The 21,675-nt window shown below is 40.0% G+C and overlaps 1 protein-coding gene across 2 annotated transcripts in view; it reads right to left on the bottom strand.

The window, feature by feature from the left end:
• TRIP11 (thyroid hormone receptor interactor 11) overlaps positions 1-18,065 on the bottom strand; it is a 67,718-nt gene extending 49,653 nt beyond the window's left edge. The window contains exons 1-4 of one of the 2 annotated variants that reach the window (XM_036258533.1): positions 17,545-18,065; positions 13,534-13,592; positions 7,539-7,649; positions 3,619-3,894 (exon numbers count right to left, since the gene is read on the bottom strand). In XM_036258533.1, the coding sequence (XP_036114426.1) occupies positions 3,619-3,894; positions 7,539-7,649; positions 13,534-13,592; positions 17,545-17,683 (585 nt within the window). In that variant the 5' untranslated portion in view covers positions 17,684-18,065. Of the gene's footprint in view, positions 1-3,618; positions 3,895-7,538; positions 7,650-13,533; positions 13,596-17,544 lie in introns of both variants that reach the window. The other variant, XM_036258523.1, reaches the window with a different exon arrangement.
• Positions 18,066-21,675: the final 3,610 nt, after the last annotated feature.

Here is a 21,675-nt window from a genome sequence, read left to right as displayed (position 1 = left end):
AATCCCCATAACTTCTGGCTGGAAAAACCAGCGGGAACTGAGGCTCAGGGAAGCTGAGGCAGCTGGAGACCCAGGCAGCTCCTCTTAAAGGGCCCGCGCACGGACTTATCAGACTCTCTCCCTCTAAGCTTGGAGGGGAGGCAGCTTGAGGGGCACCAGAGACATACAGGGAAGAACCGAGCTGTTTGGCATTGCAGTGAGGGCTGAAGAGGAGGCTTTCAAAAGTGCTGTCAGAGGCCTTTGTTCCTTTGGTGAGCCCTTCCCTGGGGCGGCAGACAGTCTCCATATCTGGGACTCCAGCAACCTGGCTCACACTGGTAGCCCCGCCCTGGTGATTCCCTGAGGCCCCGCCCCACCCAACTTTCAGGCCCACCCAAGCTGTTGCCAGTTGCTTAACCATAGGATTGGCCTGTCTTGGATCCTGCTTCAGGTTTTCCTAAATCCTTTCAAACAAGCAGCATCTGGTCTCAGATAGCCCCATACCTCTCGTTAATACACAAAAACAAACACAGAGAAGCAGCCAAAATGAGGAGACAAAGAAACAGGTCCCAAATGAAAGAACAGAACAAAACCCCAAGAAAAGAACTAAGCGATGGAGATAAGCAACCTAACAGATGCTGAGTTCAAAATACTGCTTATAAGGATGCTCAATGAACTTAGTGAGGGCCTCAGGAGCATAAAAAAGGACCAGTCAGAAATGATGGATCCACAGTCAGAAACGAAGGAGGCATTAACTGAAATAAAGAATAATTTACACAGATTCAATAGTAGAGTATGTAAATCCAAGAAGCAAGCCATTGATTTGAAATATAAGGAAGCAAAAAACGCCCAACCAGAACAGCAAAAAGAAAAAAGAATCCAAAAAAATTAGGATAGGGTAAGGAGCCTCTGGGACAACTTCAAGCGTGCCAACATTCGCATCTTGGGGGTGCCTGAAGGAGAAGAGAGAGAACAAGAAATTGAAAACCTATTTGAAACAATAATGGCAGAAAACTTCCCCAACCTGGTGAAGGAAACTGACATACAAGTCCTGGAAGCACAGAGAGTCCCAAACAAGATGAACCACAAGAGGCCCACACCAAGACACATCATCATCAAAATGCAAAAGGTTCAAGACAAAGAGAATCTTCAAAGCAGCAAGAGAAAAGCAGTTAGTTACCTACAAGGGGGTTCCCATAAGGCTGTCAGCTGATTTCTCAAAAGAAACTTTGCAGGCCAGAAGGGAGTGGCAAGAAATATTCAGAGTGATGAAAAGCAAGAACCTACAACCAAGATTACTCTAGCCTGCAAAGCTGTCATTTAGAATAGATGGCCATATAAAGAGTTTCCCAGACAAGAAAAAGTTAAAGGAGTTCATCACCTCCAAACCGTTATTATATGAAATGTTGAAGGGTCTTTTTGAAGAAAAAGATAAAATATATGAACAAACAAAATGGCAATGAATACATATCTATCGACAATGTAATCTACAAACAAAATGAACAGGCAGAACAGAAACATTCTCATAGATACAGAGAACATTTTGTTGGTTGCCAGATGGGAGGGGGGTTGGGGGAATGGGAGAAAAAGGTGAAGGAATTAAAAAGTACAAATTCGACCTGGCCGGTTTGGCACAGCAGTTAGAGCGTTGGCCTGCGGAGAGACCTGGGTTCAGTTCCCGCTAAGGGCACGTACCTCAGTTGCAGTTTGTCCCCGGCCCTGGTTGGGTAGTATGGGTGGCAACCATTCAATGTGTCCCTTTCACGTTGATGTTTCTCTCTCTCTCTCTCTCCCTCCCACTCTATCTGAACAAAATATCAAAAATGTCCTCAGGTGAGGATAAAAAAATAAATAAATAAAATAAGAAGTACAAATTCATTGCTAGACTGACGAACCTCAAAGGGAAAGGGGTTGGAGGGTGGGAAGAAATAAACCAAAGAACTTATATGCATAACCAATGGACACAGAAAATAGTGTGGGAAAAGGTGGGAGGGGGGCGGGAGTGGGCAGGAGGGAAAAATGAGGAACATCTTTAATACATTCAACAATAAAGATTTAAAAAAATAAAATAAATAAAAATCAATTTAAAAATCTTAAAAAAAAAGAACACAGTATAATGGAAATACAATAGGATTTAGAGTAGAAAGACATGCATTTGAATAACAGCTTAATCACTGTGACTGTGGGTGTTTTACTTAAACTTCTACTCTGTTCATCTACAAAATAGAAGTAATAAATACCTCAATACCTATTAAGGATAATATAACATATATTGGGATAGTATATATGGAAACATCTTGTAAAGTATAATACAAATATTAATTTTTATTATGCCTTACTAGAAAATTAAGTTCCCTGAAAGGTCCCAATTATGCCTTTTTCACCTTTATATCCCAATACAGGTTTGTCATAGGCATTCAAAGTACACTTAAGTAAACATATGAATAATCCATCTCTTCCTTATGAAGTTGTACCCTAATCAATGCATTATTCAGCCCTGGCCGGTTTGGCTCAGCAGTCAGAGTGTTAGCCCTTGGACTGAAGTCTGGGGTTTGATTTCCCGTCAAGGGCACGTATTTTGGTTGCAGGTTCAATCCATGGCCCCAGTCAGGGATATGTGGTAGGGAGTCAATCAATGTGTCTCTCTCACATCAATGTTTCTCTCTCTCTCTCCCTTCCTCCCATTCTATCTAAAAATCAATGGTATCCTCAGTAAGGATTAAAAAAACATGTATTACTCATATTCTCAGAATCACCTATGGCATTTACTTGTTTGCATGAAGTTTTCAACACCCCAAATAGGCTACAAAATTCTAATCTCTGAAGGGAGGACAGAGAATCTACAATATTATCAAGTTCCCCAAGTTATTCTAACATGTACAATCTTTAAGAACTACTACTTTTTAGAGATAATATGGAAAGACAGATCATTCTCTCTGGATTTATTTTGGGTATTAGACATGTTTAGCAACTTGTGAAGCAAGAAAATCATTTTAATTGGGAGGATTTCTCCTTTACACAATCAGATTACACTCACAAAGAGAAAATGCTTTATTTTCCTCTACACTGATAAAATTAAACCCATATGAACAATGTCACAGTTTATTTTGAATCTCACGTCTATCAGCAACTTTAGTAGTTTACATAAAATCTGATATGTAAGACAAAAAGTGTTCCCTGGAAGAAAGTTTACAGCCCAAAATAGCAAATATTTCATTTCTAATGCATAAGAAACAACACAAAATAGTTTAACAAATTTATAATATCAATTATCAGATTTTCATTTTACATATAATTAATGCAAAGGCACCTCAGACAGTATCTAAGCAAGCAGCTGCAAATCTTGTGCCTTGGAGCCCTGATTTCCAGCAGTGAAGTCTTAGGAACTCTGGGAAAAGGTGCTGGGTTCAACCACAGCAACTCCATTTTTATTTTGAAAGTTTCTTCCAAATATCATGCAGAAGGGGAAACTGAGGTTGAGAGAGAAAGATGACCTGATTAAAATCACTTAGAAAGTTACTGGCAGAATTAGAATACAGGTGTCGGTTTCCTAGGCCAGAGTTCTGATACCAAAAGCTCTACACATTGCACCAGTATTTTCATTCGCTGTTTCCAAAACTTCATGAAAAGTTTACCCACCTGAGCAATACGCCTCCAATGTCCAACTTCAGATTCAAGTCTTAAAATTTCATTTGACAATCTGTTTATTTCCTGTTGTGATGAAATTACATCACTAAAATCCATGTCATCGTCATGGAAAGCTGAAGCTTGATGACTGACACCATAGCTGAATGAAGATGATGCTGTGGTTGTTGGTATACTGCCAGCTTCTGAATTTACTCCCTGAGCTGACTGTAGCCTCAGCAACTGATCTTGTAGCGCCATATGTCTTGCTTTAAGATGGCTGATTTCTACCTATATATTTATAATCCATATTTTAGAAAAGGTACTTTAACCATATTATAGATTCATAATATTAAGTCATAATAATTTGTTTTACATTATCCAGTGATGGCATGCTAGCAACTGAATCCAAGTCATCATTTTTTTTTAAAAATATGTTTTTATTGAATTTTTAGAGAAAAGAAGGGAGAGAGAGAGAGAAGCACTGATGTGGGAAAGAAACATCCCTACTGGGGATCAAACCCAAAACCTGGGCATTGAATCGGGACCTCTCAGTCTATGGGACGACACAATCTACTGCGCCACACCGGCTGAGCTGAATCCAAGTCTTCTATAACATCCCAACCATAACATTGTTATTTAAAAAGCAAACATAGCCCAGTAGGTGTGGCTCAGTTGGTTGAGCATCATCCCAGATACCAAGCGGTCACTGGTTCAATTCCCAATCAGGGGTATGTGCCTGGGTTACAGGCTTCATCATTGCTGGGGGTTGTGCAAATGGCAGCTGATCAACATTTTTCTCTCTCTCCCTCACCACCCCTCTCTCAAAACCAACAAAAACATATTTAAAAATTAAATAGGCCCTGGTTGGTTTGGCTCAGCGGGTGGAGCGTCGGCCTACAGACCAGAGAATCCTGGGTTCGGTTCCAGCTAGGGGCACGTACAAAAAAAAAATTAAGTAAGTAAAGAAAATAAAAAGAAAATATAATTAACATAATTAAAGCATAGATAATGTTTTGGATAGTGTGAAGATCAGAATTTCACTCATATGATAACTAAAGCAATGAATCTCTTAGTTAAACATGGGTTTACTAGCTTCTATGTACCAGGTAGGATAGACAATTTCTCAATGTTCTGTTTGTGATTATTGAACCTCAAATGATGAGAAAGTGAAAGCTGGGTCAGGCTATGCGCTGGACAGTTTCTTGAGACCATCTGCTGGAAAAGTCTTATGTATCTGATTATGGCTGGATTTAGGCTTAAAATGCACCATGAATCAGGAGTAACTTTGTAGTGGTTTATACAACACAGCTGGAAGAATGCTTTGATCATTAATCCAGTCTTCTCAGATAACAAACACAGTGAGCCTGTGGTTATTGGCTCATGAATCTTAGGAGGAAATCGTACATTGAAAGAAGCCTTGGCTTTAGCCATGGCAAAGAGGGGCCAGTGAAAATTTGACTCTACTCAGGGAGAGAACAGTATAAACATCATAAAACCCTGAGCAGAGTTTTGATAAGTCATCGTCCAAAAGAAGTTGTGCACACAGGACTTAACCATAATGCCACATCCATTCTGAGACAAAACACAGAAGCTAGAGAGAACTAAAATAAGCTTTCTAAAATAGTCCACCTAGTCCAGAAGGAATCCTGCCACAAGTGAGGAAAACTGGATACTTGAAGAGACAAACCAATAAGTAATATAATATTTCTACATGTGTAATGTTAAGCAACTAGACAAAGAAAAACCAAACACAACTGTATCAAATGTCATAACAAACAGGTTTTTCACATTAGAGTTACTTCTCTAATGGAGATTCTAACAGTTGTACACAAATTTCATTCATTTTTCCATAAATAATATTAAGCAAATTGCATCTTTTTTCCTTTATTGATATTAGAGAGAGAGAGAGAGGAAGGGAGATGGAGAAAGAGAAACATTGATGAGAGAACATTGATTGGTCGCCTCCTGCATGCCCCCCATTAGGGATTAGGCCCACAACCTGGGCATGTGCCCTGACCAGGAATCAAACCGGTGACCTCTTGGTGCATGGGTCGATGCTCAAACACTGAGCCACACCGGCTAGGCAAGGCAAATTGTATCTTTGGGGAATATGAGCATCACAGTGAGGATAGCAAATAGATTCTGCTATAAAGTATATTGATGTATTATCTTTCAGTCTGGTAAAAAGTACTAAAATCCACAATTTTTTAAAAAATGTAGCTATAACTCAAAGAAAGTTCTCATTATACAACAGCCATTTATATCAAGTTGTAGAGTTTAAAAGTGTAAGCTCTAACAACAAAGAAGCATTTCTAAAGTTGAATGCTTAATTTGCCCTCCAATATCAATAGGTATAATATAATATAAAATGCCAGTTTTCCACAACAGTGTTTTCAACCAGGATGTAAGCATTTTCAAAAAATACCAGGGCTCTTCCCAGTATGCGAAACCAGAATGTTCTGGAATACATGAGCCTGTGTATTATTATTTTTTTTTAATCCTCACCTGAGGATATTTTTCCATTTATTTTTAGACAGAGTGGAAGGGAGGGTGGTAGGGAGGGAGAGAGAAAGAGAGAAACATCGATGCAAAAGAGACACAGCATCTGACTGCCTCCCGCATGACCCTGGCCAGGGCCAGGGCCAGAACTGCCCTTGACCAGAATCAAACCTGCGACTCTTTGGTCCGAGGGCCAGACGTTCTAACCACTGAGCCAAACTAACCAGGGCGAGCCTGTGTATTTATTAAGTGTCACTTATGATTCAGCTGTAAACCCCTGGGTGGGAACTACTGCTCTACTGTAATACCTATAAGTCAGTCCTACTCAAAGTGTGGTGTGTAGACTGATGCCATGAATGTTTGCTACCTGCCCATGAAAAGTACAGAAATTCAAAGAGTAAAGCGTAAAGACTTTTACAGCAATTTAACAGAGTAATTTTATATATGTTGAGCCTTCTTAAAAATGGTGGGCTTTTAACTTTAATTTGAACTTGCAGTTATGCTTTTTTTATATTCATTTTTTGTTGTAATTCATTTTATTCTATTTTATGAAATAAATTCCTAACAGACTGGAAATTAAGCTCTTTTTAAAATGTTTATATTTATCTTTAACATGATTTGCTTTAATTTTATCTTAATATGTCACTAAAGGAACTAGAAATCAGTGCATCTAAATTTTAAAAACCCAAATATGAATTTATGGTAGAAATGAACATTTAATCAACAAAATGAAGAACAGCCAAATGATCTTAATGAAACAAGAAATGGTTCTATTCAATAGAAGTGTTTACTGAATTCTAGTTACATACTGAACACTAAAGAGAATTCAACAGAATGAAACATAGAGAGACAGTCTATATTTTAAGGATTCATGATAAGATTGGTTATATATACTATCTATTAACAATTAACAGCACTGCAAAGAAAAGATAAGCCAATTCCGAAATAATTACTTCTATCAAACTAAAGGGGGAAAAAAAAAGTATGGAACAGCATAAGTCAACTATAAAATACTTAATATTTTGTTTTTCTATGGAAAATCAAGTAAATACCAAAATAGCATATATTAACACTTGCAGTTAAAATTAGCAATGGTTGTACTGATTTCAAATAATTTTAAGGAAATAGATAAGAAATTAGGTTTCATAAAATGAGAATTTATAAGCAACAGATGCCTAAAGATATTTTATACAAGGACTTTTCTTCTTTTGGAAAGCAGAAATTAAACTCCACAAAGGTTAGTTTATGTAACATAAACATAATAAAAGAGCTTACAGAGATCTTGTTAAATTAATGATATCAAACTGAATTGGTGTTAACTTCAATACCCTTTCAATATTTTTATGGATCTACATATAGCTTGATTTATAACTCTTAAAAACTTCCTAAATATAGTACAGTAAAACAGAATGAAGTACTGTAATAACCTTTACCTCTTTCTGTTGTAGTTGGTTTCGATAACTTGTAGATTGATGCTTTATTTGAAGTTCTGAAGCTTCATGCTTCTCTTCCAGATCAGAGCAAAGTTTCTTAAGTCTTTCATTCTAGAAGCAAAGAAAAAAGTATTTCAACAAAAAGAGTAAAACATGTTAGTAACAGTTATATGTATGGCATTATGAAAAACATTGCTTCTAGGTCTGACCAAATTATGGCCTTTAAAATACACATTTCATTAAAGTTACTAGTGCAATAAGCATGTTATAGAAATTATGCATAATTCTTAACCAAAGTAAAAAAATAAATCTTCCTCAGTTTGATTTTCTACTAAGAAAAAGTCATTAATCAATGTTTCCCCTATCTTGTATACCCAATTTCTAGCATATAATAGGCAGTAAATGTCTGCTAAATGAATGAGCTAGATTACATGTTTAAACTTTTGTTTTCTCTCCAAACAGTAAAACTTTTTATAATAAATCTTTTTCAAAAGACTTCTAGCCTGGCTGGTGTGGCTCAGTGGTTGAGGGTCGACCCATACACCAAGAGGTCACCAGTTCAATTCCCAGTCAGGGTACATGCCCAGGTTGTGGGCCAAATCCCCAGTGGGGGGCATGCAGGAGGAGGCCAATCATGTCCTCTCTCATCGATGTTTCTATCTCTCTCTCCCTTTCCCTTCCTCTCTCTCTAAAAATCAATATAGAAAAAATAAAATAAATAAATAAAAAGACTTCTGGCTGAAGTACAGATAGGAGGCCAAAGCCTCACACCATGTGTCTGCCTGAACCCCAGAGGCTCCTGAGGCACCTCTGAAAAATCCAATGTGAAAACTCCTTGGTTTTAAAAGCTATAGTTAGAAGTACACAAAAATATTCTAAGTTTAATTCAATGAATCTAGATATCACAGTCCTCTAAGAGGTTGACATGTATAAAAAAAGTTACTTAAAATTTTATGTACCTATATATTAAATTATCTTAACCTAGTATCATTCTCTGAAATTTGAATGAATAAGTACATAATGGAGCAAGAGAAATGAACACTAAGACTTTCTGCAAAAAGGAATTTACAAATTATTACAGATAATAATTTACTAAGGATTCTACTAATATAACTACAAACACAGTTTAACAATAATAACTGAGAATAAGGAGACTGATGGTGGAAAAGAAAGCTGCTGTTAGAAGGTGAAGACTTTTTCATTTTGAGGATATGCTTTCTTCTTAAATTAAAGGAATTCCTTATATTGACAGGTGTGAAATTATATGAATTCCCAGAGAAAAATCAGTGGAGTAAATTAATGGAAAAATTACAACATAAACAAATCCTACTTTGGCAGACTATCTCCAGAAATCTAACACAGACCTTGGTTACACTGAAGAAATAATAATAAATAGGACCAATGGTCAAACAACCAATTACTTTCTATTCTATTGGCTGCTTTTACATGATATTTTGTTAACACAAAAAACACCATACATAATTAAAGCAATACAATATAGTGAAGTCAAAACCTAGTCATAAAAGTCCACTCTAGGCTTTTCTACATACAATACTTAAAGCTATTGGTTTAACTCTGATGAATGACGAGAACTCCAAAATGTTCAATTTGGCCAATACCTAACTGGGTTGTCTCCCTCATTTCTCTAGCCATGTGAGTCAGAAAGCACATAAAGGACAGACTCTTTTCATGTGCTGACCCATAACAGAACAGAAGCTGTCATGGGCCATTTTTATTATGTGGAATATGAAGCAGAGAGGGCTGGTTTGAGGGAGAAAAGAATATGCATACATAAAGAAGAAGAGAGAAGCAAGAATGAGACAGATTCCCGAGGGCCTCCAGTTCTGGTTGCAGATCCTTCTTAAAGACTGGCTACAATTTCTGCTCTTAGAATCCATAAGAAACTCTCATCCTTAAATTATTCCCTTTTTGCCCAGCTGGTGTGGCTCAGTGGTTGAGCGTTGACCCATGCACCAAGAGGTCCCTGGTTCAATTTCCAGTCAGGGCACGAGCCCAGCTTGTGGGCCTGATCCCCAGTGGGGGGCATGTAGGAGGCAGCCAATCGATGTTCTCTCTCATCGATGTTTCTCTCTCTCTCCATCTCCCTTCCTCTCTCTCTCAAATCAATAAAGAAAAAATGTGCTTTTTTTAAAAATTATTCCCTTCTTAACCCTTGTTATACCATCAAGGTCTACTGGAACCAATTTTCGCTTGTGAATCTCTTTTTTGAGTAGTCCTAACTATCTAAAGGATAGTCATGCCCCGGCTGGTGGGCTCATTGGTTAGACTGCTGGCCCTTGAACCAAAGAGTCTCGGGTTTGATTCCTGGTCAAAGGCATGGACCTGGGTTTCAGGTCCAATCCCCAGCCCCTGTTGGGGCATGTGAGGGAGGCAACCAATCAATGTGTCTCTCTCACATCAGACACATCAATGTTTCTCTCTCTCTCTCCCTTCCTCTTTCCACTTTCTCTAAAAATCAATGGAAAAAATATACTCAGTGCCCTGGCCGGTTTGGCTCAGCAGTTAGAGCATCAGCCCCAGACCAATGAGTCATGGGTTCGATTCCAGTCAAGGGCACCTACCTTGGTTGTGGTTTGTCCCCGGTCCTGGTTGGGTGGTACAGGATACAATCAGTTGATGTGGCTCTATTACATCGATGTTTCTCTCTGTCTCCCTTTCTCTCCCTCCCTCCCTCCCTCCCTCCCACTCTATCTGATGATAAACAGAAAAGCATCCTCAGGTGAGGAATAAAAAAATATGTATATATATCCTCCAGTGAGGATTAACAAAAACGAAAAAAAAATTTAGATGATTAATCATTTAAATTGGTATTTATAAATCAAAGAATAAAAATGCTTTGTAATTATGCAACAAAGATGATAAGCCATTATCTCTTCAACATAATCATGAACCATCAAAGTTTTCCAAAGTACTGGGTTTAATAATACAAGTAAACAAAAAGAACCAGAAGTAATAATAAGATAAAATCTATTAGAAATGTAAGTGAATCTAGAATCAGTATTTACAAGATAAGATACATTCCAGTTCATGCATAAGAGTTAATACAGAATAACAATTTGGGTTTGTTATATATAAATTCTTATTAAAATGTATAATAAAGGTTTTCACTATGACTTTATTCTTACTTCCCGTAAATTACTTTTAAAATGATTTAATATTAAAAAAATTAAAAGAGCCCATTGGATCCAGGTGGTAAACGTGATTAACTATTTTTCTTGGCATAGAAGGCTAAATTTGCTTAGGTTGGTTGCTGTTATTTGCAACTAAAGAAACCCAATTAATTCAGTCACCTTTATATATTAACATCTGTATGCAAATCTAATCTCCTCTGGAAAACACGCTGCCCTCTGTCTAAACTAACTTTCTAAATAGAAATTTATATTGCAAGTTTCTTGACAGCTTCAATCATACCTTCACCTTATTCTCTCATTGCATGGTCACATAAGGGCTTAGGGTGTGAAATGCTTATGTGTTGATATAAGGCAAGAATCATGTATAGTTAAAATCACCTTAGCCCTGGCCGGTGTGGCTCAGCTGTAGGAGCATTGGCCCATGGACCAAAGAGTCCCAGATTCGATTCCAGTCAAGGGCACATACCTTGGTTGCAGCTTGGTCCCAAGCCCTGTTCGGGGTTGTGCAGGAGGCAACCAGTCGATGTATCTCTCTCACATCAACGTTGCTTTCTCTCTCTTTCCGCCCCCATTCTATCTGAAGATAAGTGGAAAAATATCCTTGGGTGAGGATTAAAAAAAAAAAAAGAAAACCACATTAGAAAATAAAGCCCTTGAGCCCTGGCTGGTGTGACTCTGTTGGTTGAGCACTGTCCCATGCACCCACAGGTGACAGGTTTGATTCCCAGTTGGGGCACATACCTGGGTAGCAGGCTTGAGCCCCACTGGGGGTGTGCAGAAGGCAGACGATTAATGTTTCTCTCTCATTGATGTTTCCATCTCTCTCTCCCTTTCTCTCTCTCTCTAAAATCAATAAAAAATATATAAAATAAAAAAATGAAGCCCTTGAGAAGTCCAATAGTCTGTTTTCCCCTAGTACTAGAATAGTTCACATTACTTTGAATAAGCACGAAATGAGGAAGTTGGCTTTCATTTGCAGATGTGTTATACTAAACATACATATATTTCTAAACACTAATATCATATTTACCATGCAGCCCAAGATAACAGTACAGTCAGTACTTGTTTATTGCAGTTAAGCAGTTCCAGACTACCGCGATAAATGAATTTCCGCGAAGCAGTATTCTTTATTTATATACAGTCGTCCCTCACCACTTCACACTTCGACTTTCGTAGCTTCGCTCTACAGTGGTTAAGTTAAAAAACCACGATAGAGTGAAGCCGGGAAAGTCGAAGCGCAAAGTGGCAAGGGACAACTGTATGAGAAATTAGACTTGAGATCAAAGAGGGACAGAAGATTTCTATCTCCAGTCTCAAACGCTCTCTCTCTCTTTTGTTGGGACATGCCCCTAGTGGGAACTGACCCCGGGACTCTCTGGTCCGCAGGCCGACGTTCCAACCACTGAGCCAAACCGGCCAGGGCTCCAGTCTCAAACTCAATACAGAGCAGACACTCCTTTAGCAGGTTAACCCTATTTACTTTTTTTTGTTTAAATCCTCACCAGAGGACATTTTTGCATTCATCTTCAGATAGAGCGGGAGGGAGAAAGGGAGGAAGAGAGAGAAACATTAAAGCAAGAGAGACACATAGAGTGGTCGCCACCCACACGACCCCAACTGAGGCAGGGGACAACCTACAACCAAGGTACGTGCCCCCAGCGAGAACCAAACCCAGGACTCTCTGGTCTGCGGGCCAATGTTCTATTTGCTAAGCCAAACTGGCCAGGGCAACCCTATTTACCTTTCCCCCCCCAAAATGTACACTGGCAAATTTACCTAAATTAATGCCACTACACACATCTGTGCCATATAATTTTTCTTGGTGGGCCTGTACTAAAGATTTCTCTAGGGACTACAGGAACAATTTCCTATCTCAGCCTTACTAAGAAAGAAGCTATTAAGTTCACCTAAATAGTTCACCTAAAGCGGCTACTTATTAGGTAATCACAGCTATCATCTCTTAAGTGACACCAAACTGCCATCTTCTGTTGAGGCAGAATACTACTATATTTCCTCTTGAGAGGTCCCTCTACTTTCAAATTCCATAATCTCACCTTGCAATCTCGACCAGAACTCAAAAATCTTTGTTGCAAGTAAATATTTTCTTATTATTTAAATTCAGTTTTCTTTTTATGGGCTTGACACATAGAAAAACATGCTTACCACAGTCCTCTAAGAATACCTGTTGCTGAAATACTATTAAGTGTTCCCTTATTCCTCTTATCCAAAGACTAAATCACTGAACATCTCGTATTTATAATAGATCCCACTTTAAATCCTCTCATGTCTTTGTGGCTTTCCTCTGAACCTTTCCAAGTTTTCCTCATCCCTATTAAGTACAATGCCCTGGGCTAGTTGCCACAAGACACTAATAATGAAAAAGGTGATAAAACCAATTTGCTATTCTTATATTATTAACTTCTTTGCATACAAATATCACACTTTTTTTTACTGTTAGGGAATTTAACAGTTCCAGATTAAAAAGAACTGCATTCTTCACATTAACTTAAATAAATGTGGTTCTGCAATTCAGCACTGTTAGAACACAGTAAATCCTTGACAATGATAAGTTGTTGCCACTATTATTTCTACATTTGGCAGTTTTCCTACTTCCATCATATAGAAGCAGAGGTGGGAATATTAAATAGCAAAGTGCAGCAACTTATAAATATATTCTTTATCTAAAAGAAGATGATAATGCTTTAAAAAAAAATATAAAGAGCAAGAGATAAAAAGTGGTAAGCAGTGCATTAAAAAGAGAAGATTGAAATAAAGCATGAATAACTTTCATGGTTTTGAAAAAGAAAAATCCAAGTTCAACAGTAGTCTTTAATTTTCCTTACCTCCAATCTTAAGAATGCATGAGTGGCTTCAATTTCCTTTGTCCTAGAATTAGGTAATTCTGCTACAAAAGAAACAGCACAAACTGAATATATGATCAACACCATATAAACTAATAGAAAGGCACTGTAAGGGAAATATACTTCACTGAGCTTTAAACAGAGTGGTATGCTGATTGAGAACATATCCAGAAGATAAATATAACTTGATTTTATCACTACTTCCTACTGCCGCAAGTGTTCATTACTGTCAGAGAAGTCCTTTTTGCCTATCTATACACCCTAGGGTGTCTTCCTTTATCCCTTGGAAGTGTTCACTAAAATGTGGAAAATTAAGTTCTGCAAATTAAATCTCTCTGTGTTTAAATGATATTTATGGAACTGGGGTTAAGGCCTTATTTCTAACTACTTCTGCTTCCAGGACTATCAAATAATTAATGACCTATTAACACAGAATGAAAATATACTAAAAGAATACTTATTTCAAATAACATAGACACAATTTATTTAAAAGAGGACTAGCTCAGTCTGGTTTGGTACATTTTCATTTACGAGAAGATTCAGAGGCCAGAAGTGGTAAATAGCACCACTGATGTTGCCAGGAAATTATCATCCACAGTTAGGTTTCTTCCTAAGTGCTAGTATTTTTCATTATCACAGTATTTAAATACGACAAAAATAAATACTGTGAATTATAGTTTAAATTAAAAGAACATATAAGTGGTGTCCAATAAAAGTGACAAACCCACTCTTCTTGTTTTGAAAATCACCAGGTGTGGTTGTTTCTGTGGTTGTTTACATATCTTGCTTAAAACTCTGACAGGACTGTCTGTAATTGCTACTCAGAAGAAAACAAATTATAATCTAATCTGTTTAGGAAGGTAATTATAGAAACAGCAATTGTTTCAAAAATGGATTGAAAAAAAAAATTAATGCAGACCTCCCTCTTCACCTCCCCCACAAAAATCTGGCCTTTTTAAGAATAAAGGGAAGATAGATGTTATACAGACCAAAAAATTATTCCTCAATAAGGGAAAACAAAAACAATAGCTACTGTTTATTAATGCTTACTATTCTCTAGGCACAGTGTTAGGTGTTTTACACTCATGATTTCATTTAATCCTCCCAAACCTCATGATAGGTATGATTATCTCTATTTTACAGATAAGGAAACTCTACCTTTTACAGGTTAAGTATTGAATAATTTGCCAAAGATCCCACAATTCTTAATGCATGGAAGTAGAATTTCAACCCATGCCTGAAGTAAAAGCTCAAGCTCCTAACCTTGAATAAATCAGTACATTGTTTGTTTGGAAAAATAACAACTTTCTGATATTGTAAATATAAATGATTTCCAAGTTGTACTAACAGGACTATTTTGACACTATTATCTTGTTCACTGTTGACATATGATACACACTCAATAAATACTTGTTGCATGAATAAATGAACTGTACTCTGACCCTATTTTTAAATGATTTACAAAACCAGTAATTAGGTGTTAAGCAAGTCCTATTTTAACACAAAGGAAAACAAAAGCACTAAGCAACTTTGAAGATTTTTAATCACTGAGCAAAATTTTTACTGAGCTTCTACTATTACTATGTAGAAGATGCCACATACTGGTAACATAAGGATAAAGTAGAGCCCCTACCCTGGGCATCAAGGAAAGAGATCAATTATAACTCGACATGGTAATTGCTGTCGGAGAGAGATCCAAAAGTTCTGTTAGAACACAGATTTTTAATGCATCAATTCTATCTGCCATGGAATGAGAATGGTTTCACCAAGTACCAGACACGTGAGAAGGGTCATACAGGAAAAATTATTTTCTAGGCAAAGGAGGACAGAGGAGGAAGCAGAAAAGGAAAGGCTTCCATGCAGAGGCTTGAGGTTGTGTAGGTATACAAGGTTCCATGTGGCATAAGCTCTGGGTGCAAACATGCACGTGTATGTGAATGTGCATATGTTTGGCAAATGGAAGAGAAAGAGGGGACAAGAGATAAGACTTGAAAAGGTAGGTTGAACCCAGATAGGGTAGTTTTCCGGTATCACAAAACTAAGAGGTTTGGACTTTACTGCGTAAGTAATAGGGTCAAGAGGTTTTAAAACACATTTGTTTTTAGAAGAGGTTTTAAAGCACATTTTGTTTTTATTTTTTATTTATTTTTTTAATCCTCACCTGAGGACATTTTTGCATTCATCTTCAGAGAGGGAGGGAGAGAGGAAGAAAGAAAGAGAAACATCAACGTGAGAGAGACACATCAAGTGGTTGCCACCCACATGACCCCAAACGGAGCCAGGGACAAACTGCAAGGTACATGCTCTTAGTGGGAACAGAACCCACGGCTCTTTCGTCCGCGGGCTGATGCTCTAACTGCTGAGCCAAACCGGCCAGGGCAGCACATTTGTTTTTAGAAGAGTAACTGGCAACACAACTGAAAATGGAGTGGAGTAGGGAGAAATGGATGACAGGATGTGAAAAAGAAATAGTGTGTGGTAAAGATAATGGGGATATGAACTAAAGAAATAGGCATAATAAAAGAAAGGACAGATATAAGAAGCAATTCTGGCACAGGATGAACAAGATTTGGTGACCAAATGGAAGTAGGAGATGAAAAAGAGGCAAAGCAAAGATGACAAAGATTTCTACTTTAGGAGACTGGGTAGATGGTGAAACCATTAAGACAGAATATAGGAACATATTTGGTGGGAAGAACAAAATGAATTCCACCTTAGGCCTGCAGGACATCCAGGTTGGGGGTATGCATATTTTCTGATTTAGGGTCAAAGAAATTGCCAACTGTTTTTCCCTACCTGGGACACAAGGAAAGATTAGTCACTTCCTATGTTATCCAGCCCTTCTCTGCTTGTGCCTGCCCTCAAGGTCACGTGACCCCTTCTTTGGCAAACACGGGAAGAATCCATTCCACTCTCTTTCCCAACCTGCCCCACCTGATGTACCTCCCACCCAAGGGGTATACCAAGCAGTGAAAAGGATTTAAGCAGCTCACCAACTGTCCTCCCCTCTAAATAGACCCACATAAATTCTCTCTCTCTCTAATTTTTTTCATCAAACTAACTTTACTTCAGCCAAATAAACACGAAGGCTCAGTTCAATCAGGATTTTAAAAATTAAACCAGAATGCTAATTTATTAATGTATAAAACTGTCTAAGGAACTGCTTTCATCCAAAAGACCAGCCCATTACTTCCCTGGAGGCAGACCTAGAGTAAGATTAAAGAACTCTTTTGATCTAAATACTACTTGCTAAAAGAAATCTTAAAAAATCAAAAGAGTAATTAACCAGTGATTACCATGCAACTCTGAGTCACAACTCATTAGTAACACAAAATGAGGGCTTCAAAAATGAGTGAAGGTTGCTAAGGATACCCAAAGAATCGAGCATGTCCCTTGTTCTACTAGGGCAATGGGCAATTAGGCAGAAAAATACTTTTTGAGTTGGAACGCTGTCACCAGAATAAGCTAAAATGTAAAATAACAAATAGGACAAACATACTTGTTTACTTGTTTCACTAATAATATATTCAAGTCAGGCAGGATTAGCGACACTAAATACTTAATGAGTTACTGCAATTGTTACATCAATCTAACAAAAAAAGTGACTTTGTGTCATACATTGATGTTTGGTTTTTAACTGTCAGTATAAAGGCAGAGTATCAAAATCAGTTCCGCCTCCAAGTTAAGGCCAAAGCAAGCAGTGGGCGTAGATGAACCAAACAAAAATAAACTCTACTCAAGGTAGGAGCAGTTCCACTCCACTCGGAGATATCCCGAGTATTTAAGGGGAGGTGAACCAGAACTCTGCCCCCGGACGCCAGGGGTTTTACATCAGAGAAAAGTCGGTTAAGCGGCAAAGATGAAGTATAAAGAAAAAAGGGGCGGAGTGACACTCCTCGGCGACCCGTCCACGTCTCCTGACGGATGGAAGTGGGGACCAAACGGACGCTCTCTGGGTCCCAGAAAAGCCCTCCCCATCGCTCCAGCTGTTACCTTCCACTTCCTCCGTGCCCTCCATCAGCATATCCTTCGTAAAGTTTGAAATTTGGCCAGTGAGGGAGGCCAGGCTGCCCCCGACTTGACCCAGAGACTGGCCCAAGCCGGAGCCGAAGCCCCCAAGCCAGGACGACATCGCTGTGGGTTAGAGAACGACCTGGTCCGCTCCGAAAAAAGCGTCCAGCACCGTCGGACGATCCCACCAAATGTCCTCGAACCGCTGCCTTCGCTCCAAAATCTAAACGCTCAGGATTCGAGCACACAGTGAGGGGTTCCTAGGCAACGCCGGCTTCGGGGGGCTCCCACCAACGTCCCGTTCTGCACAGAAACACAGAGGCCTGGCCTGGGACTTTACCAGGGGCCTGCCTCCTGTGACACAGTCACCCCCGCGGGGTCTCTGCTCATTCCCACGACTTCCCACCGTCCAGTTGGGCCACTTCTTCCTCTGCTTTAGTGACTTCCCCCAGTTCTGTGGGCAACTCCTGCCAACTCCCCGCCGGCCGCCATGACACCCACTCGCTACGCGGCAATGGGTCATAGAGAGGCGCCGCGGCGGCGTAGAAGGGTCCTGCGGAGCCGACGGACGTGTCCTTGGCGCAAAGGAGCGTGGGATCGCGGAAGACCGAACGTGGTCCTCGGGCCGCTACCTCCGGCAAAGAGCGCGGTCGACCTCCAGGTCCCGGCCGGGTTTGGACGCGGGTCTCTACAGGAACCCGGGGCGACGCGGCGCTGTCTGCGGGCAAAAGTTGTGTTTCAGGCCGAGCCCACCCTCGCTGGGTGCGCCCGCGAAGCCGACGTGGCCCGGAAACCCCGTGGGCTCACTGTGTGGGTGAAACCAGTGTTTTAACTCTGCCACCCGCGAAGGCAGTGGTGCGCGGAGACTTGGCGGGGTCGCTCCACGGTGCAGGGAGCGGCTTTACACAATTTAGCGCAGGTTACTGTATCGATTGTTCCATAACCTCTCGAGGGCTGCTCTGCTCTGTGCCGGCGCTCCGGGAGGAGCTGGGGACACACGGGAAGGATGGGTTGCAAATGCAAACGTCCAGGCAGGAAACACATATGGATTACCTTTTATAGTAGAAATGCTCTGGTGGCTTCCAGCTCAATGTTGAGACCTTGCCTTCCTTAATATATGAAGAGCATTATTCAAGAAGCCGGCTTAAAGGATGAATTTAAAAACACAGGCCACCTTTTCCCCAAATAACTCATTAGAGGACAGACTTAATATGGAAGGATAGCTGTTCTAATGTAAACTCTCCTATTGTCACCCCATAGGGACCGGACCGAGGGTGGTCTGCCCTCCGTGGTCTGAAAAGTGTGGGTTCATTTGGTGTAGGAAGGATTTCACAACACCGTCCAGATGGTTTTGAGAGTACGGTTATTAAAGCTAGGGACAGTGAAACAAAGGAAAGGCTAAAGATAGAAGTGTCATGGTCACAACAACAGAAGTGAGCCACGCTGGGCTGTGTGGACTCAGGAAACAAGTTACAGAGGTAAAAGAAGGACCTGTGGAGACAGGTGCAGGGGGTTACTGCCACTGCCCTCTGCTCCCCTGGTTGCAAGTCTCATGGGGACCCCGAGAGCTTAGGGGAAAGAAAAGAAAGTATACACCTGAGGAAAGGGTCGGGGAGGCACAACCATACTCAATAGAGCGAGCACCAACTGGGTTCCTTATCTTGAGGGTTCTTATCTGTTTTCTAAAGGTTGGAGTTTTGGGAGATGTCTCAGGGAGGGTCTCAGCAGAATGTTCAGCTCTTCAGGTGTGCTGTTTAATGTGCTGATGCGTCAAGATAGAGTTTGGGATCATTCTCTGGTCAGATTCACTGCTTTGCCTTTACCTTGGATTTGTCTGACCCCAGTTGGGCTTTTTTGTTATTTATTCCCCTGCTTCCTCCGTTCTGATTTGGCTGGCATTAATGGCACCAGCTGGGCCTCTGTTGTCTGTCTCCCTGACCAGGGTGATTTAAGTACTCACTCTCTGGTTGGGGAGGGGAGGTATAAACTATTTGCTCCTAAGTGTCCTTGGTAAGGGAAGATAAGACCTTGCGATTTATTAGCAGGTTGTTAATTGTTTGACCTTTTCTCAATTTCCGTCATTCCACTTGCCAAGGAATTTTCCTAGCTTCTTACTATCCTGCCTATGGTATTGGTGGCACTTGCTGTTACTCAGATTGCACATGCCTTGCTTGCTTTCCTCCCTAAAGGAAGAAGGGTCACCTGACTTAAAAGCAAGCTATTGCTGCAGTGGTACCAGGACACACATTAACGCAGCCAGAGAGACTCCCGAACTTTTTGCTTTGATAAGAATAGGATAGCCCTAGCCGGTTTGGCTCAGCTGTAGAGCATGGGCCTGCGGACCAATGAGTCCTGGGTTCTATTCCAGCCAAGGGCATGTACCTAGGTTGCAGTTCGTCCCCAGCCCTAGTCAGGGTCATGCGTGAGGCAACCAGTTGATGTGTCCCTCTCACGGCAATGTTTCTCTTTCTCTTTCCCTTCCATTCTTTCTGAAGATAAATAGAAAAATATCCTCAGGTGAGGATTAAAAAAAAAGGATAGGACAGGTATGCAGTTCTTTTATGTATAGCACTAACTATACTGACGTCTTTCTCTTTGATTTTATTCACAGAGAAACACATTGCACTATTTGTGAATGGGACATGGCAATGCCCTCACTAGTTGGAATATGATGGCATCAGGCAATAAAAGCTCTCCCTGAAATCAGAATGATTTTAAAAGAACACATCTCATTCTGGACGTATTTATTAAACATTTGCCCATGGGTTAGATGTGCAGAGCCTCAGGCTGACTGCCTGGATCTTTCACTTATTAGCTTGTATGACCTTGCGTAGGCTACTTAACCTCTCTGTGTGCATCAGTTTCCCATTTGTAAAATGACCTCCCTTATTAGTTCAGTAGCATTTCAGTTGATTTCCTTGGGTTGTCCAGGCATACAGTTATTTCAACAAACAATTTGGCATCATCCTTTCCAATGTTTACATATATTATTCCTTGCAATAACATGTTGACAGTAATGAAGATTCACTTAAAGGTAATTGGGATGATGGGGCTAAGCAGCTTTGGGAAGGCTGGACTTAAAAATAGGCTGAAAGCCAATTGAATAGCTATGATGTTATTGTACATGTTTCTATGTGATATGATGTCCTGGACTAGAAGTGGCTGAGAAAGACAAAAGGGGTGTAACTGGGAGAGATCCAGATGATGTGGATTAACAACCAAAATATACCAAGGTGTGAAAACTGAGCTGTAGTCATGTGATGGTGATGAAAATAATTGCATAGAATTAACGGGGAGATAAACAAAATGCACAAGTGGGTAATGGGAGTCTTGACTAAAATTCTGATCTGAGATAGGTTAAACAATACCTACAGTGTTAAACATTCAGCCAGTTTGGGGGGGGGGGGGGAGTGTTACTTAAGGTAGAAACTGGCATGCTTTTTGGTAGATGTAGTTAATGGGCCTTTTAAAATATTTTTTTAAAGGCTTGGGAATAAACCACAGAACTTATATGCATGTATGCATAACCGATGGACATAGACAAAAAGTGGGGAATGGGGAGGAGGGTGTCAATGGGGGAAAAAGGAAAAACATCTGTAACAAAAAATAAATTAGTAAAATAAATAAAGGCTTGGGAATAGTCTAGAAAGTGGGGCCAGGCCCTGGCCGGTTTGGCTCAGCGGTTGGAGCGTCAGCCTGTGGTCCTGAGAGACGCGGGTTCGGTTCCCGCTAAGGGCATGTACCTCGGTTGCAGTTTGTCCCCGGCCCTGGTTGGGTCGTGCGGGTGGCAGCCACTCGATGTGTCCCTTCACGTCGATGTTTCTCTCTCTCTCTCTGTTCCTCTCTCTCCCGCTCTACCTGAACAAAAAATGGAAAAATGTCCTCGGGTGAGGATAAAAAAAAAAAAAAAAAAAAGAAAGTGGGGCCAGAATGCTTGGTGTAATAAAATAGAAATACAATCCATACTTAACTTTACTTATGAAACCTTACATGGGAAGATTTTGCCTACACCCAATTTCTTGTTCACTACCTAGTAGCTTCTTCAGCCTTCTCTCTGTTCACCAGAAAAAAGGAACCACCCCCTCACCTCAGAGCCAGCATGCAAAACTTAAT

Source organism: Molossus molossus, unplaced genomic scaffold (assembly GCF_014108415.1).
Source record: "Molossus molossus isolate mMolMol1 unplaced genomic scaffold, mMolMol1.p scaffold_m16_p_1, whole genome shotgun sequence".
NCBI classification, from domain to species: domain Eukaryota; kingdom Metazoa; phylum Chordata; class Mammalia; order Chiroptera; family Molossidae; genus Molossus; species Molossus molossus.
This window is presented reverse-complemented; position numbering and strand designations above follow the sequence as displayed.